The sequence below is a fragment of the Danio aesculapii genome, chromosome 23, assembly GCF_903798145.1.
Source record: "Danio aesculapii chromosome 23, fDanAes4.1, whole genome shotgun sequence".
Taxonomy (NCBI): Eukaryota; Metazoa; Chordata; class Actinopteri; order Cypriniformes; family Danionidae; genus Danio; species Danio aesculapii.
This window is the reverse complement of record NC_079457.1, coordinates 4,058,138-4,073,889: the sequence shown is the minus strand read 5'-3', so window position 1 is coordinate 4,073,889 and position 15,752 is coordinate 4,058,138. Positions and strand designations below refer to the sequence as shown.

The window sequence follows — 15,752 nt, the reverse complement described above, 5'->3', positions numbered from 1 at the left end:
CCCTATTACTGCATCGAATGCTGCATTTCACTGCCTCTACTGATACATTTACTCTATTACTGCATTTCACTGCATCCACTGCTCCATTTTACCCTATTACTGCATTCATTGCATTTACTGATGCATTTTACTCTATTTCTGCATTTCACTGCATCTAATACTGCATATCACTGCCTCTACTGATGTATTTTACCCTATTACTGCATTCATTGCATCTTCTGCTGCATTTCACTGCCTCTACTCATGTATTTTACTCTATCACTTCATTTCACTGCATCCACTGCTCCATTTTACCCTATTACTGCATTCATTGCATTTACTGATGCATTTTACTCTATTTCTGCATTTCACTGCATCTAATACTGCATATCACTGCCTCTACTGATGTATTTTACCCTATTACTGCATTCATTGCATCTTCTGCTGCATTTCACTGCCTCTACTCATGTATTTTACTCTATCACTTCATTTCACTGCATCCACTGCTCCATTTTACCCTATTACTGCATTCATTGCATCTTCTGCTGCATTTCACTGCCTCTACTGATGCATTTTACCCCATTACTGCATTTCATTGCATCTAATGCTGCATTTGACTGCCTCTGCTGATGCATTTACTCACTCACTGCATTTCAATGCACATACTGCTCCATTTTACCCTATTACTGCATTCACTGCATTCCACTGCTCCATTTTACTCTATTTCTCCATTTAACTGCATCTAATACTACACATCACTGCCTCTGCTCATGTATTTTACTCTATCGCTGCATTTCAATGCATACACTGCTCCATTTTACCCTATCACTGCATTCATTGCATCTTCTGCTGCATTTCACTGCCTCTGCTGATGTATTTTTCCCCATTACAGCATTTCACTGCATATAATTCTACATTTCACTGCCTTTGCTGATGAATTTACCCTAATACTGCATTTCATTGCATCCAATGCTGTCTTTCACTGCCTCCACTGATGGCCTCCATTTTGGCCTCCACTGCCTCCACTGATGGCCTTCATTTTACCCTATTACTGCGTTCACTGCATCTAATGCTGCATTTCACTGCCTCTACTGATACATTTACTCTATCACTGCATTTTAATGCACCCACTGCTCCAGTTTACCCTATTACTGCATTCACTGCATCTACTGATGTATTTTACTCTATTTCTGCATTTCACTGCATCCACTGCTGCATTTCACTGCCTCTATTCATGCGTTTTACTCTATTACTGCATTTCACTGCATCCACTGCTCCATTTTACTCTATTTCTGCATTAAACTGCATATCACTGCCTCTACTCATGTATTTTACTCTATTGCTGCATTTCAATGCATCCAATGCTCCATTTTACCCTATTGCTGCATTTCATTGCATCTTCTGCTGCATTTCACTGCCTCTACTGATGCATTTTACCCCATTACTGCATTTCATTGTAACTAATTCTACATTTCACTGCCTTTGCTGATGAATTTACCCTATTACTGCATTTCATTGTATCTAATGCTGCCTTTCACTGGTGCATTTTACCCTATTACTGCATTTCATTGCGTTTAATTCTGCATTGCACTGCCTTTGCTGATAAATTTACTCTATTACTGCATTTGACTGCATTCACTGCTGCATTTCACTGCCTCTACTGATGCCTTTTACAATCTTTACTGCATTTTATTGCTTCTATTCCTGCATTCTACTACCACAACTGATGCATTTCAATCTAATGCTGCGTTTCAGTGCCTCTACTGATGCATTTTACCCTATTACTGCATGTCATTGCATCTACTGCTGCATTTCACTGCCTCTACTAATGCATTTTACACTATTACTGCATTTCACCGCATATCGTGCTGCATTTTACTGTCCACTGCTGCATTTTACCCTATTACTGCATTTCACTGCCTCTACTGATGCATTTTACTTAATTATTCCATTTAATTACATCTAATGCTGCATTTCACTGCCTCTACTGATGCATTTCACTGCCTCTATTAATGCATTTTACTCTATTGCTGCATTTCATGCCATCTGATGCTACTTTTCACTGCCTATATCGATGCACTTTACCCTATCACTGCATTTCATTGCATCTAATGCTGCATTTCACTGCCTCTATTTACGCATTTATCTCCATTACTGAATTTTATTGCATCAACTACATGTCATTGCATCTACTGTTGCACTTCATCGGCTCTTTTGATGCATTTCACTCTCACACTGCATTTAATAGCATCTAATGCTGCATTTCATTGGCTCTACTGATGTAGTATGTTGTAGATACATGTTTTTCTTGTACACATCCAGGAGAAAGCGGCACTTATCATACAGATCAGCTGAATCGCTGATCCAAACCCAACCAATAGTGTTTTCAAAAGCAAATATACAAGAAAAGTCCACTGTGACCATAGTTTGACCTTGATTTTACATTGCTTTTACCTCGTTTGTGGAACAGTGCATTACCGGACTTGAACACGAGATCTTTGCATCACAAGCATAACACAAAGCTACTGAGCAAATTGGCTATGCCAGAAAAGTGTTCCAAATGGAAATGGACAGGTGATGCAAACATATTCAATTTGTTTTGAGATATTTATTCGGGGTTGTGCAAAGAACCGCATGAAAATAATCCTTTATTCATAAATAATATGTCCCAGTTGTCGTCAATAATATGACAATCGTTGCTGTCATGCTGTCCCCCATTATTAATTTCATCTTGAAAAAATAGCAATCAAATGTTTAAGAGTGTTTTTCTGGTTGCAGAAAATCTACTAAATACATCCAATAAGCCAGTGTTGCTTAAATGTCCTCAAAAGCAGCTCTTGGTCATATATTCTGAAACCCTATACATCTTTTTAACCCACTGTTCATCCCAAATCAGCTGGCGTTCATTCTGAATCAGCGTGTTGTTGCAGCTGATTCGTGATTTAACGCCCTGACGGAGGTTTTTTCGGTTTTTCCACAGGTGGTGAAAGTGGCCGGAAGCAACATTTCCCACAAGCTGCGTCTGTCCAGCGTGAAGCCGTCGGACGAGGGCACGTACGAATGCCGCGTCATCGACTTTAGCGACAGTAAGCTGCGTCACCACCGCGTGCGGGCGTATCTGCAGGTGCAGCGGCTGGAGGAAGAGCAGCAGCAGGACGTCCCGCAACACAAACACCAACACAAATCTGGCCGAGAGCTCAGGAAGAGATCCACCGACGACAGCACCACTGACTGCACTGACAGCTGCGTGCTTTAGACACACACACACAGAAGCCAAAACACACACACACGAGGAGGATAGTTCACCAGACAAGGAGAAATCTGTCATTTACTCGCGCTCATGTTGTTTTAAACCTGTTTAACTTAACTTTTTTTTAATTTATATATATTAATTCATAGATGAAACTAAGATGGATATGATTTAAGCTTTATCTTGTTTTATTTTTGCACATTTGCAGATATTTTATATTTTATTACATTGAACATTGAAAAACATGAGTGTTTTTACATCATTTTACTTCCTTTTTTTATGATGTTTTATGTTTTTAAGTGTTTTTATATTTCGTTTTTTGTTTAAGTGACATAAATATATATATATACACTACCTGACAAAAGTCTTGTCATGGATCCCAGTTGTAAGAGCTACGAATAATAACTTGACTTCTAGTTGATCATTTGGAAAAGTGGCAGAAGGTCGATTTTTCTTATGAATCATCTGTTGAGCTGCATCCCAATCATCACAAATACTACAGACCTACTGGAACCAGCATGGACCCAAGATTCTTAGAGAAATCAGTCAAGTTTGGTGAAGGAAAAATCATGGTTTGGGGTTACATTCAGTATGGGGGCGTGCGAGAGATCTGCAGAGTGGATGGCAACACCAACAGCGTGAGGTATCAAGACATTTGTGCTGCCCATTACATTACAAACCACAGGAGAGGGTGAATTCTTCAGCAGGATAGCGCTCCTTCTCATACTTCAGCCTCCACATCAAAGTTCCTGAAAGCAAAGAAGGTCAAGGCGCTGCAGGATTGGACTGCCCAGTCCCCAGAAATGAACATTATTGAGCATGTCTGGGGTAAGATGAAGGAGGCATTGAAGATGAATCCAAAGAATCTTGATGAACTCTGGGAGTCCTGCAAGAACGCTTTCTTTGCCGTTCCAGATGACTTTATTAATCAGTGAAGTCAGATCTTACTGTCCTAATTAAATAATTAAAAATCAAGGCATGGTCATATTTTACTGTGGTAAAATAAGCGTAATCTAGAGGCCTTTGCCTTTCATATAAGCCACTTCTGATACCAAATGATCAACTAGAAGTCAAGTTATTATTTGCTGTTCCTAAAACTTGGATAGGCGACAATACTTTTGTCAGGTAGTGTGTATGTATTGAAGTATTAAACATATATATGCATTGAAGCTTTGGTTTATTTCATCATTTTTTATATTTAAATAGTCTCTGAAGATCTTATTTATAGTGATTTTTGCTTGCTTTTCTGTTTGTTTGTTTGTTTTATTCAATTATATTCTGTTTCACTTTCAATTCAATTTTAAATCCATTTATTAAATGGTGTATTTTGAGTTAATGTAATGCTAATTAAACTTTTCTTATTATTATTATTTTTTAAAATTATTTTTATGGTATTTTGAATTCTTTTTATTTTATATATTTTTATTATTTATATTAATACATTCATTTTTATTTATAATTTATATATATATATATATATATATATATATATATATATATATATATATATATATATATATATATATATTTTTTTTTTTTTTTTTTTTTTTTTTTTACTTATACCTGTCACTGACTTACAAAGAGCAGCTTAGACCTTCATCAAATTTAATAATTTAGTTTTACGGAAAAAATCAAGTCAGATAGGTTTTAAAACTATTTAATATGATTTTTAATCTTATATAATTGTGTTTCTGCTTCCCTGTGTTCCTCTAGGTGCTTCGGTTTCCCCCACTTGTCCAAAAACATGTGGTATAGGTGAATTGGGTGTGGCTAAATTGTCCGTAGTGTATGTGTGTGAATGAGTGTGTATGGATGTTTCCCAGTGATGGGTTGCAGCTGGATTGGCATCCACTGTGTAAAACATGCTGGATAAGTTGGCGGTTCATTCTGATGTGGCGATCCCGGATTAACAAAGGGACTAAGTCGAAAAGAAAATGGATAAATGAATGTGTTTTTGCTTTATTTAACAGCACTGCTTTATTTTATTCCATAAATTTCATGACATTTGATGTTTTCTGTAAGAGTTTTCATTTGTACATTCTGCAAAATAAGTTATTTTCTGTCAGTCAAACAGGTCTGAAGCATCATACGAGGTGAGATTGTAAATAATGACAGATTTTTGTACATTTTGATTTCTGCGTGAACTATCCCTTTAACAACCAGATGTATATTTGTGTATAAAAGCGAAGGTAGATGTCTGTTCAGAACAGCGAGTGCATGTGACAAACATTTCTAATAATAATTGAGCAAGAAACCAAACTGAAGCGTGGATTTAATCTCTTTGGTCATTCTTAGTTTTGATCAGATTCACTGTTTTTGATATGATGTAGTCGACTAGAAGCGGCAGAGCAAAACGTGAATGTTTGAAATACTCTTCATCAGGTCTAAACGATCACATCATTTATATGCTGTAATATTAATATCATTGTTTACATGTATACTGTTACGGGCACCAGTTGGAGGGGGCTTTTCTGGACTGGCATCACCCATGGCAGATTAAATAGCCTGATGAGTGCCAGCTTTTTTTTGCCAATATATTTCATGAAGCTTTTTGTGTCGATGGAAGGATGGTGCAAACACATTATTACGACGTTTCGTGGTTTTTACGCAGCTTTAAAAAAATTGAAAACACTCACAGTATGTTTAATAGTAATAATGATGCCTTTGTTTCTGGTTTCTTTGATTTCTTTTATGGTTTGATTCAATAGTTTCTGGAAGTAAAACATGTACAGATTGTGTATATTATTGTAATCCTACAAAAAAAAGACTGGTTTCACTTTCAATGTATGCCTTTATCAGATTAATAAAAACATTGTACATTGATCATATACCTTGGTGTAAAAATTAATATCATGTTTTCCCTATCTTGTAAAGCTGTTTCTCTCAGTACCACATAGAAATATGATATACACTCACCGGCCACTTTATTAGGTACATCTTACTAGTACCGGGTTGGACCACTTTTGCCTTCAGAACTACCTTAATCCTTTGTGGCATAGATTTAGCAAGGTACTGGAAATGTTCCTCTGAGATTTTGCTCCATATTGACATGATAGCATCACACAGTCGCTGCAGATTTGTCGGCTGCACATCCATGATGTGAATCCCCCGTTACACCACATCCCGATGGTGCTCTATTGGATTGAGATCTGGTGACTGTGGGGGCCATTTGAGTACAGTGAACTCTTTGTCGTGTTCAAGAAATCAGTCTGAGTGTTGTCTTCTGCTTATGTGGTCTTCTGCTGCTGCTGTGGTCTTCTGCTGCTGTAGCCCATCCGCCTCAAGGTTGGACATGTTGTGCGTTCATAGATGCTCTTCTACATACCTCGGCTGTAGCGAGTGGCTATTTGACTTACTGTTGCCATTCTATCAGCTGGTCATTCTTCTCTGACCTCTGTTATCAACAAGGCATTTGCACCCACAGAACTGCCGCTCACTAGACATTTTCTTTTTCAGACCATTCTCTGAAAAACAACCATGCCACGTTCAAAGTCACTTAAATCACCTTTCTTCCTTATTCTGATGCTCAGTTTGAACTGCAGCAGATCGTCTTGACCATGTCTACATGCCTAAATGCATTGAATTGCTGGCATGTGATTGTCTGACTAGAAATTTGCGTTAACTAGCAGTTGGATAAGTGTACCTAATAAAGTGGCCGGTGAGTGCAAGGCAAGTTTATTTATATAGCACATTTCATACACAGTGGCAATTCAGAGTGCTTTACATAAACAGGAATAAAAGAAACAAGTATAAGAGAAATAAAAACAAATAATAAAAATGGTAAAAATAAAAATAAAAGCTGATAAAATGTGTTATAAAAGAATTAAAAAGAAAAGAAAAACAGTAGTTCGATCTGTCGGACGTAGCACAGTGCTCATTCAGTAAAGGCACAGCTAAACAGATGTGTTTTCAGTCTTGAATAGACATATATATCAAATTATAACTAATATATTTGATAAATATGTGTACATTTTTTGTATTTGTGGTTAAAAAAAATATGTAAATGACTTGAATCATAAGAATGTGTGTGTGAAGCAGTTTAACATTTCACAATTTTGGTGAACTCTGATCAGAAAATTACTTCAAAGCTGCATGAAAGCTAAGTATAATGTATTTAGTGTTATTTAATTTTTTTATATATTAAAAATTACCACAAATTGTAGCATCATGTTGACTGTTACCTACATTTACCAAAAATATATCTCAAATTTAGTCACCACATGCCTTATAATCGAGGCGGTGATCGACCAATCTGTAAAAAAAACACCACTTTTGCAGAAACAAATATACTTTTCTAAAGGTATGTATGCTCTTAGTCATTTGTTAGCATGTTTTACTCAACAGAGAAGTTAAATGTTGCATCTATGACTATAATTTTACGTGATTTCACGATTGACCAAAATTATCCACATTATTTTCCGAGTATTTTTAAATGTTACCGCTCCTTTAACGGTCAAAGGGCGGAGCATTTGGCGCGCGATTTGATCCGGTGCATGAGGCTGATGATTGGACAGCCAGCAAAATAGCGTTTTTGTTGTTAAGGAAAGGGGAAGATTGCTTCTCTGGCCGTTCAAAACAGCATTTGGGAGTCTACAGCTCTTCCAATGGTAAGTTAGCAGTGTTTATTACCCTTCCGTGTCCGCTTTTCTGCTTGTAAGATTGACTTGTGAGCAATTATCCTATGTGTTTGTGCATGTGGTGTCTGGTAAATCCTTTCACATTAACAACAAACTGTATCAATAATCCATATTCATAGAGTGAAATTTGCTGGAACCCTGATCATACAGCAACGATATATATGTCAACGATAGGAATTATTTTCATAGCAATTCTGTTCAATTGTTGTATATATAAATTGCTGACTTTCAATCAGTGTTTACTGATGCACCTCATTAAAATTAACAGGTATGGGAAAAATTAAGACAAGTCTCATTTATCTCTGGGTTTATTGGACTTGTATGGTATGGGTTTGAGTAAAAATTAATTTTATTCTATAAAAGTCTAATAACATTGTTTAAAATGTACATGTGTGCTTGTTGAATAGTAACAATATAAAGATGTCTGAAAACATTCTCATCGAAAAACTGCATCTTTGTTTTTAAGTATATTTAGTAAATTCTCAGTCTCATTTATCCTTGGATGATTGGACTTACATGGTATGGTAATTCTAATATTTATTTTATTTTATAAAATTCTGAAAGACTGTTTAGAATTTATATGTAATAATTGAATAGGAACATGAATATTAAGATGTCTGAAATCATTGCATCTTTTTTTGTTGTGCAAAAAAGAAAGTCTTGAAAATATTTTTACTTACAATTTTGAAAATGATTAAGCCAGATTTTACAAAATAAAACAAAACATTACACAACACATTATTGTTGTTCAGAGCATTTTCACAAAATAAAAATACCAACAATGTGTTTTAAGACAACATAATAGCCTAATAATCTTATCATTTGGTGGGAAACACCTGGGGTCCGTTCTTCGCACGTGGATTACTCGGTTAGCCAGATTTGGTTATTGACGATTTGACACGATCCAGGATCGTTTCGTTCTTCAAAACTGATCCGAGAGTTGTTGTCATAGCAACAGTTCTGGTAGCTCAAACCTGCTAGGGAGCAGGCTCATTTCAGATCGGGTCAGTTTAAGCAAAGGTACTAAAAGTATGTACCGAATGCTGATTTTTTTTGATACAGTAGCAGTTATATACATTTGGTAAAATAGTAAATATATATTTTTAAACTATATATATATATTATATATATATTATATATTATAAATACTACTATTACTATATATATATATATATATATATATATATATATATATATATATATATATATATATATATATATATATAAGTAAAAAACTATATTTTAATAAAACTTATGCAATCTGCACTCCGAAATAAAAGTATAAAGACTGCCACCTGGTGGTTCAAAGAGAAAATTTATTGATATGAATTTTTTTAGATCGCTTTAGTACAATAACTGTATGATAGTAGACATGCACAATATGTGACTTTTTTTTTAAAGCAATAATACATTTATGCAGTCATAAACATGTTTTGACAGATAATATAATAGTGATTTGATGCTTTACAAAAGTTGCAGATGCCTTTACTAATATCAAAATGCTTTTGCAAACATCCAGTTATTCTTTACACCGATCAAAAAACCGGCTACTATACTACTATGACTACTATAATAAAGAAAATCCGCTCTAACTAAAACTAAATAAATTGCTAAATACTCTCAACACATGAAAGGGTAAAGCATGCAGCCCACAACAAAAGTGGAAAGTTATTGCGTATCATATTTAACAAACCGTTTACTACGAATTTTGTGTAATTTTGTTCACATGGATAATTGAATAATAATCTGATGATGTCATTACGACGCTGTGCCATCAGTTGCATTGCTGATCATGATTTCGAGGATCGATAGATCTGTCCATCACAACACACACAGCGATCTCAGATCAGTTTATCCAGACATTTTAATCTGATTCACAAACTTGTTTGAAGAACCAAATTAGCCAGAGATCAGTTATCAAGAATAAAAGATCCAGGATCTGCCAAATCATCTTAGATCACTTAAGCGAGGTATGAAGAACGGACCCCTGAGCAATCACAACAAATGAAAACATTTTGAACATTTAGGAAAGTGACACCAGGAAATAGTTTTTTAAAATTTATTATGAATTAATGCAAAAAATCTAATTTATGTATTCATTTGTTTGTTGTTTTTAATTGTATATTTATTATTGAAATGTTCTCGCCTTGGTTGCTGACATGGCATTACATAAAAAATACATTACATTACATTTTGACCAATACACCAAATAAATCCTGGTTACCTAAAATTAAGATCTTAAAGTCATTTTTACAGAAATTACTTTAAACCGACTTAAAATAGCTAGTGGTTGTAACTTGTTAACTTCTAGTTTAATAAGTTAATATAATTAACGTAAAAGCATACGTTGTCATGACTTATAGATATTTTAAAGTGTAAAAATAAAAAAGTGGGAATTTCTGTGGGAATTTTTTTTAATGTTATCATATATAGACTAAAACAAACATTTTGAAACATATTACTTACCCTTAACCTAAAATGAACCATGCTTTTTTTTATTACAAACAAACAGTCTACTATGGTCCCCAAACTTACCGGTTTTACCATGGTATTTGTTGTAAAACTTTTGCCATACAAATGGAAGTGCCCCACAAAACATACAGTTTTACTATTAAATAAACTATAAGGGCAAATATTTGCCTACCAAATACCTGAAACTCGGGATAATTAGCTTCGATATATTGGTGAGGAAACCTGACCATAATTGACTAAAAACCTTTACTGTGCCTTTTTTCTCATCTTTTTCTTTCACAAAGTGCTTCTCTACCCACTAACTTCAATAAATCACCTAATTTCTTCACTCTAATCTCTTCTATTTGCTTTGTCATCTTCAGCGGCGGAGAATCCCTCAAACAAAGTTTGTGTCAAGCACTTTGACACTTTATGCTATTTTTTTGTGTATATTTGATTAATAATTTGTATTTATTTACTAGCTTGTGAATAAATATTTAATATCTATAAATATATATATATATATATATATATATATATATATATATATATATATATATATATATATATATATAAAATACAAAAAAAAAATAAATATATATATATATAAAATAAATATAAAATATTTAATATTTAGTAAATATTTAATCTCAATGCCAAACAATCTATGTTACATTAAGATTTTGGCAAAAAAAACACAATTTTATTTGGTCATGATTTATGTTTTGAATTTTGCATGCTCGTTTGTGTTATGTACTAAATATTAAACATTTCATTTCAATTCCAAATAATCCATAGTAAAATTAAGATTCTGGGATAAAACACAACTTCATTTGGTCGCTTGTATTTTTATACGTTTGTTTTTGTAAAGAATACACATCTTTCACAATGCTAACAAATGCTAACAATCATTCTGAAAGATTCTATTGATTTAGAGAAGTTACATCTGTATTCTGCCAGACAAAATCATTTTATATTGTAATTTATGTTCTGATACCAATGAGAAACTGAAAATATATAATTATCATTCTTCAATAATCGGCTAAATATATGCTATAAGGCTGCTATCATAATAAATTGACTAAAAATCTTCACCGTGCCGTTTTCTCCCGCCTTTTTTCTTAACAAAGCGCTTCTCTCCTCACTTAACCTCAAAAAATCACCTCAATTCTTCATTATTTCGTCTCTTCCATTTGCTTTGTCGTCTTCGGCGGCGGTGAATCCCTCAAACAAAGCTGATGTCAAGTGCTTTGACTCCGTAATGATGTTTCTGCTCTTATCAGAAGCGGCCGGGAGGAAATTGCATTAAGGCCGCATATGGCGCACGTTTAGCCGGCCGCGGCGGCTCTCGGGCCCGGTGAATAATAGCGGCTCTGTCAGCCCTGGCAGCAGGATAAATAGCGGAGTACAGTGCAGATAACATGGAGGCTCGCTAACACAAAGCATATGAGGCAGCTTTAATGCGACTCTCACAGGAGCCACATTTATTATTGGGCTGTCAGAGGAGAACCGGCGACCACACCGGACTCAACCAACAGGGGAACGAATTCACACACAAAAAAATCATCTTAAAGTGATAGTTCACAACAACAAAATAATTCTGTAAACATTTAGTCAACTCAATAGTTGTTAATAAATTAAAATTTTGGGCAAAAAGTAGCTCCTAACATTTAGAAAATCTTAAAAATAATAACTTGTATTTCAGTCTCAAACAATTAATGACTGTATTCACAAAACATCTTAAAGGGAAAATAAATTCTGTCATCATTTAGCCTATTCACTATTTACAAGCCTTTCAAGTGTTCACACTTAGTTCACGATTTATACATAGCTTGTTTGGCGTGCTGTCCCGGGAGAGAGCCCTGAGCTCAAGGTATCCTCGAGCACAGGGCTCCCTCCTTTCACAGGGCGAGGGGAGACTGAGCCCAGGTCGATCTGAAACTCCTCCGCTGCTGAGGCCAAGGTGAACTTCCTGAGAGTAAGACATTAGAAAAAGATTTAGGCTTATTTTATCTATAATATAGAGCACATTTGGATGGTGGGAGGAAACCAGGGAACCCGGGGGAAACCCACACGGAGAACATGCAAACTCCGCACAGGAACACCAAATGGCCCAGTGAAGACCCAACGCCATTGGTATTCGTGCTGTAAGACAAACGTGCTAGTCACTGGGCCACCGTGCCACCCATTCTGGATAGAGGTGGAAGAAGGGGAGGAAGGGGGTTTCTTCCAGACGAAGATAGTTGTAGAGAGGAAATGAGGATATATATATAGTGACTTGGGATCCTTTGATTGGAGGATCATGATTAGCTAATGTGGACCAGCTGGGTCAATCATGAGCACATGCTCCTCTCGAAATTAGTTTAAAATTTAAACTTCACTTAATGTTTAACAGAAAAAAGAATGGCATAAAGAAGATATTTTGATGAAAGTTGGAAAGGCTACTTGTTTTACTATGGAAGTCAATGGTTACAGGTTTTCAGCTTTCTTCAAAAATATTTTCTTTCGTGTTCAACAGACGAAAGACACACTTGAAGTTCTGGAAACACTTGAGGGAGATTAAATTGTGAATACATTTTAGTTTTGGGGTGAAATATACCTTTTAAGACAAAAAAGTAGCTTCTAACTTTTAGAAAAATAATATATTTCTGTCTCAAAAAAATTATTATTTTTTAATATTATTATTATTATTATTATTATTATTAAAGATTGGGTACTATTTTATTATTTTAAATAAATAACAATACCTATAATAATTATGGCATCCTGGCAGAAACACAACTGATAAACAACCCATACAAATAACACCTCTGAAAGATTCTATAATTATCTGTTATTATAGAAAAGTAGCAACAATTATTATTGTGTTTCAGCAGAAAATGTCATTTACTTCGTAGCACACAGCCTAATTTATATTTTAATACTTTTTTCACAATTCCAAGTAGCCCATAAAATAAAATAAAGATTCTGAGAATCCTGTATTAATTTATAATTCATCTAAAGTAACATTAAGTATAATAACATTATATTTAGACAGATATTGTAATTTTACTTCAAGGAACAAGCATTTTCTCAATAACAAAAAATAAATAAATGCATTGTTTTATTTTTGAGAATTTACAATTCTTATGATACAAAATGTAAAATATACAAAATATTTATAATTAACTTTGTGTGTGTGTGTGTTTGTGTATGTGTAAGGAACAAACTTATTAAAATACTTATTTTCTAAACCATTTGTTTTATTATATGCAAAGCAATATGCATAATATGAAAATGTTAGTTGTTTATTTTGTCAAAATTAATAAATGAATATCAGAAACCAAGAATAATTAGCTATCTTAAAGGGACAGTTCACCCAAAATGAAAATAGTCATCATTTACTCACCCTTCACAATCACACACAAGTTTGAGGTTTATTTTCTGTTAAACACAAAAGAAGATACTTTGAAAAATGTTGGTAACTGGTAACCTTTTACTTCCATAGTAGGAAAAACAAATACTTTAAAAGTCAATGGTTACAGGTTTCTAGCATTGCTCGAAATATCTTTTTTTGTGTTGAAGAATTGAAGAAGAAAAAAAACTCATAAATGTTTATAACCACTTCAGGATAAATAAATAGTGAGTAACTGTTCATTTTTGGGTGAACTGCCTCTTTAAATCTGGCACTGAGATATAACAAGGTCTGTTATATGTCATGTGAAGCGTCTGGTTCTCCATCCAGCTCCACAAAAGAAGATATTTTGAAAAATGTTGGAAAACGTTAATTATTGACTTTTGAAGAATGTTAGAAACCTGTAACCATTGACTTCCATAGTAGGAAAAAAACAAAGGTTACAGGTTTCTAACATTCTTCAAAGTATCTTATTTTGTGAACAACAACAACAAAAAAGGAATCTCATAAATGTTTATAACCACTTAAGGAGAGTAAATAGTGAGTAAATGTTCATTTTTGAGTGAACTGCCCCTTTAAATCTAGCATCGTGAAGTACTGTATGAAGGCCTGTTATCTGTCATGTGAAGTGTCTGTGTCTGGTTTTCTGGTTCTCCATTCTCTGGTTCTCCGTCCAGCTCCTGCAGGAGTTTGAGGATGTTGTCAGTGAACTGGTTTCTGGGTTTGTTTACTCCGCTCAGTTTGACGGGCAGCAGTAACGGATGAGGAGGATCATAAACTACAGGACAGTAGAGCTGATTGAGAATAAACCAGCACAGATCAGAGTCCAGATCCATTAGGGAGCGGAAAACACTGGAACACACAAGAAAACATCTGCATGAATGTAGGCATGTGCCGGTATCACATTTTCGTGCTGCGATTAATTGATTGAGCTTTTATCACGGTATACGGTATTATCACGATATTGTAATTTTACTAGAGAAACAGGTAAAAAAACACAAAAAACTTCAGTTTCGTCAACTTAGTAACTTTAATAACTTTTTAATTAACTAAAAGCACTTCAAACATTTAAATACAAATAAATATAAATAAAACAATACACAATATAAAAGTAAACTTGAGCAATTATATCAAAGTGAATGTGCAAAGGGAAACCGTCTTCGATCAGCAATCGTGGAATGAACTGCCAACTATTCCAGCATGTTTTATGCAGCAAATGCCTTTCCAGCCACAACCCAATATTGGAAATCACCCATACACACTCATTCACACACACTCATACACTACAGTCAATTTAGCTTATTCAATACACTATTCACTCAGCCTATATTCAATAATAAACATAACAAAAACTGCCTGCTAATGCATGGGTAAATCTTCAAAGGGAACAGTGTTACATTTTAACCTTTCACCTCATCCTGCTTGCTGTTTCACTATCTAAACATTGAAAACATAATATAAGTCAAATTTGTTTCATTTTGATATTTGATTTACACTGTCTCTTTTGCAGAATATCAGTTTTAATAACCAATAATGGCCATTATAACAGTATAATGTACATTAAATTTAAACGATAAAGGTAAGCAATCAGTCAATGTGCAGAATCAGTGTATGTGGTTACATAAATTAATATATTAGCTTATCTTTGCACTCAGCCAAAACAGTTAACTGAGAACAAGTGATTCAAAAGACATAAGAATTGTTAGATAGAGACAACGAGATGAATTCAATATCACGTTTAACAACTATAGTGAGATGAGACCATCCAGCAGATGAACTGTCTGACAAGCACTATCCTCTCACCTGGGGTTTGTGCTTACCCGCTGAACTAGTGGCTGCAGCTCTGGGCAGAGAGTGTGTGGTCACGTGATTTGCGTTTTTAGCCGTGTACTAGAATGAACAGAGAACTTTTCAGAATCGCTAAATGAAACGCCGGTGTGTTTCCCGCGATTTCTCTGCGCCTCCCTTGCGTTTCTTCTCTCTGACTCTCGACTATTTTGACAAATACACACAGACGACGCATGCTCACACGGAGTCCAAA

General features: G+C 34.7%; 2 protein-coding genes across 3 annotated transcripts in view; one reads left to right on the top strand and one right to left on the bottom strand.

Moving 5' to 3' along the window:
• Positions 1 to 4,614, top strand: part of LOC130217325 (V-set and transmembrane domain-containing protein 2-like protein) — a 20,118-nt gene extending 15,504 nt beyond the window's left edge. Inside the window, exon 3 of the mRNA XM_056449418.1 lies at positions 2,960 to 4,614. Coding sequence (XP_056305393.1) covers positions 2,960 to 3,235 — 276 coding nt within the window. The 3' untranslated portion in view covers positions 3,236 to 4,614. The remainder of the gene's footprint in view (positions 1 to 2,959) is intronic.
• An 8,981-nt stretch (positions 4,615 to 13,595) lies between these two features.
• Positions 13,596 to 15,752, bottom strand: part of tti1 (TELO2 interacting protein 1) — a 32,218-nt gene continuing 30,061 nt past the window's right edge. For both annotated transcript variants that reach the window (XM_056449596.1, XM_056449597.1), the window contains one exon: positions 13,596 to 14,563. In XM_056449596.1, the coding sequence (XP_056305571.1) occupies positions 14,293 to 14,563 (271 nt within the window). In that variant the 3' untranslated portion in view covers positions 13,596 to 14,292. The remainder of the gene's footprint in view (positions 14,564 to 15,752) is intronic.